At 52.1% G+C, this 3,065-nt stretch overlaps 1 protein-coding gene across 1 annotated transcript; it reads left to right on the forward strand.

Moving 5' to 3' along the window:
* The first annotated feature begins 2,245 nt into the window (after positions 1-2,245).
* LOC139352782 (uncharacterized) lies at positions 2,246-2,815 on the forward strand. Its single transcript, XM_070995412.1, has 2 exons — positions 2,246-2,562; positions 2,644-2,815. The coding sequence occupies exons 1-2, from the start codon at positions 2,246-2,248 to the stop codon at positions 2,813-2,815; spliced, it is 489 nt and encodes a 162-aa protein (XP_070851513.1).
* The last annotated feature ends 250 nt before the right edge of the window (positions 2,816-3,065 follow it).

The raw sequence follows: 3,065 nt of genomic DNA on the forward strand, positions 1-3,065 counted from the left end.
GTTAGATAGGATAACGCATGCTGACGATCTTGGAGCCTATATGGATCCTAAACTTAAATTTTCTGATCACATTACTACTATGGTAAATAAAGACAGGGGCGTGCTTACATTTATCAAAAGGTGGTCGAAGGAATTCGGTGGTCCCTATGTCACAAAGACCTTGTTTATTTCATTAGTCAGACCAATTCTTGAGTACTGCGCTCCTGTTTGGAGTCCCCAATATGGGGTGCATATAGACCGGATTGAGTCTGTGCAAAAAAACGTCATGATATTTGCCTTACGGAGACTTAACTGGGATACAAGCCTAATACTACCATCCTACTCTAGTAGACTACTTCTAATTAACTTACCATCATTAGCTAAACGTAGAACTATGATTGGTATAACGTTTATTAGAAATCTTATTCAGGGTGACCCGAGTTACTGGGTCGCCTGCATTTTAATGTGCCAAATAGATTCACTAGAAACTATATTCCTTTAGTATTAAATCACTGTATCGCTAACTATGCATTGCATGAACTTGTTAGAGTACTTTTAAATGATTATAATGATTATATCATCTAATATCTACTACCGACCCACTTCCTATCTTTAAATCAATAATACAATCCTACCTAGTAACTAATTTGTTTTACTTTATTTATCTCGTCTATTCGTATTTTGACCTGTATCTTTAATTGACTATTGTTATATTTACTTGCCCAAAACTGTGAAGGGCTCCACGCGTAACAAGCGTTGCTTGGTGTCGTAGGGCCACTTGTTAGTACTGACCATAGTGCATCAACGTCCAAGATATAAACGGTACCTACGCTTCATAAACGTAGCAACGGCAAGATGGGGGACCCACCCGACCGGGGTCCACCAGAACAGTGTTGAACAACGTGGGGGTAGGAGCTTAACAGCGTGGATCCCCGCGCTTAACATTACATAGTGTTGGAAAGCGCCATAAACGCGGGCCCTGTCTGAATTTTTGAATTTTGAATATTCGAAATTCTCCAAATTCTGGCACCTGGATTCAAGGACGGCAAAAGGCAGAAGGCCAAGGATCGGGCTGATTTCCAAACCCTCCGCCGCGGCGGTGCCTATCAAAAGAGGCACTGAGGACACAAAAAGGGGCGGTATATCCCCCATCGTAAGCGAAGGGGAAATCTCGAGCAAACCGGGAACCCTTTCGTGGGCAGACCAGTGGTGGCAAGATCTCCCCGCCATCCGAGGGAAGAGGGGACCGATGGAGTTGCAGCGGGATTTAGGAAGCGCAGCAAGCTCGCCCGCTCTCCGGCACCTTCGTCAACCCAAGTTGATGAGCTGATCGCAGACACCGAGGAAGTTAAGGAAACCCCTAAGAGGACTCGTGATCCTGCAAGCCCAGAAAACTCGCAGAGGACAACGCCGGCCAAAAGGAGCAAGGCCTCCCACGAGGCAACCTGCCTTGAGGATCCCTTGGAGCTGGGGAAGCTTCTGCAGGAGATATCCACCAAGATGATGGACAAGACGGCGCGCCACATAACTGTCGCCGAGAGGGAGACGTTCGGGCGCATGAAGGCGCTTCACACAAACGTCCTAGAGGTGAACAGAGAGGCCGGCAAGGACGACAGTATCAGGGAGAATGGGCAGGATGCTGCAATTGTGTGCTCGAAATGCTCTCGAAGCTTGCAGAGCGCCGACAAAGAACAGCAGGCAACGCCTGTCTGGAGGGGACATGCTGCAGCGCAAACGGAGCCTTGGCGAAGGCTGGAGGACCCGCAGCTCAACTGGCCCCACCATCCACGCGCCCAACGCAGCAGAAAAGTGACAAAGCTCCCAGGAGCACCCAAAAGAACCTGCCAAAAGGGCCACAAGAAAGAGAAGCGACGCACGCTGGCGCCAGTAAGACCATGAGCCCCGCAATTCCGGTCGCCGAGTGGGAGGTGGTCAAGACATCGACTCCATCGCGACAGAGCAGGAAATCTGCGCTGCGATTGCGAGCCAGTATGGCATCGATGCGGAGCGCATCAGAGTTCGGAGTCTGCGTCGAGGCTACGCGGAGTCGCAGTCGGCAGTGATCAGACTGCCCTACTCCCTGGGGAAAGCCGACCTTCATCGTGGCGAGGTGCGGATGGACCATCTGCAGGAAGGAACAGGCCCCCCAAGATGCTTAAAATGCTTGGAATCCGGGCATATTGCAGCTGCAAGAGCCTAGTGTATAGGAGCGATTGCTGCATAAGATGTGGTGAACAAGGGCAGCCAAGTGCAGCAAGGAGCCTTCATGCTTGATCTGCTCTGCGGCAGGAAGGAAGAAGACCAGGCACCAGGCAGGAAGCAGATTCTGCTCAGCCACAACCAGCGGGACAGGGAGACCTCGACCGACATGCAATTGATTCAGCTAAACCTGAACCACTGTAGGGCCGCGCAGGACATTTTGAAGCAGACGGTGCGCGGGCTGGGTTCTGAGGTGGCGATACTCAGTGAGCCCTACAGAGTGGAAAGCAGTTGCGATTGGGTCACGGATCACACAGGCAAAGTGGCACTGTGGCTCTGCGGAGTGGGTGCACCACCCGTGCGGGACATGAAGGCAGTAGAGGGGTTCGACCGAGCGAACGTAGGCGGCACATGACTCTACAGCTGCTACCTGGCCCCCAGTCTATCACTGACGTCCATTAGCAGGATCCTGGACGAGCTGAGCCGTGACCTGAGAGGACGGAGCAACGTGGTGATCGGAATCGACTTTAATGCCTGGGCCGAGGAATGGGGCTCCCTCTATATCAACGCTAAGGGGCGCACCATCCTCGAAGCTATTGCGTCGCTGGACATCGTCCTGTTGAACGAGGGCTCCTAGCACACCTTCAACATAGCTGGGGCCGGTTCAATCATCGACCTATCGTTCGCGAGCAGCTCCTTATCCCGTAGCACACGCTGGAGGATAGGCGAGGTGTTCACGGCCAGTGACCATGAGGCCATCCTGCTGACAGTTGGCGGTCCACCATGTCAAAGTCGACGACCGGGCCAAGAAAAGCCTACCGCCAAGACCTGTGGCCTAAAGACAGACCTTTGCCAGTGCACTGGAGGGATTGGCTGTCTCTGAGTTG

This window comes from Drosophila suzukii, chromosome 3, assembly GCF_043229965.1.
Source record: "Drosophila suzukii chromosome 3, CBGP_Dsuzu_IsoJpt1.0, whole genome shotgun sequence".
Classification (NCBI taxonomy): domain Eukaryota; kingdom Metazoa; phylum Arthropoda; class Insecta; order Diptera; family Drosophilidae; genus Drosophila; species Drosophila suzukii.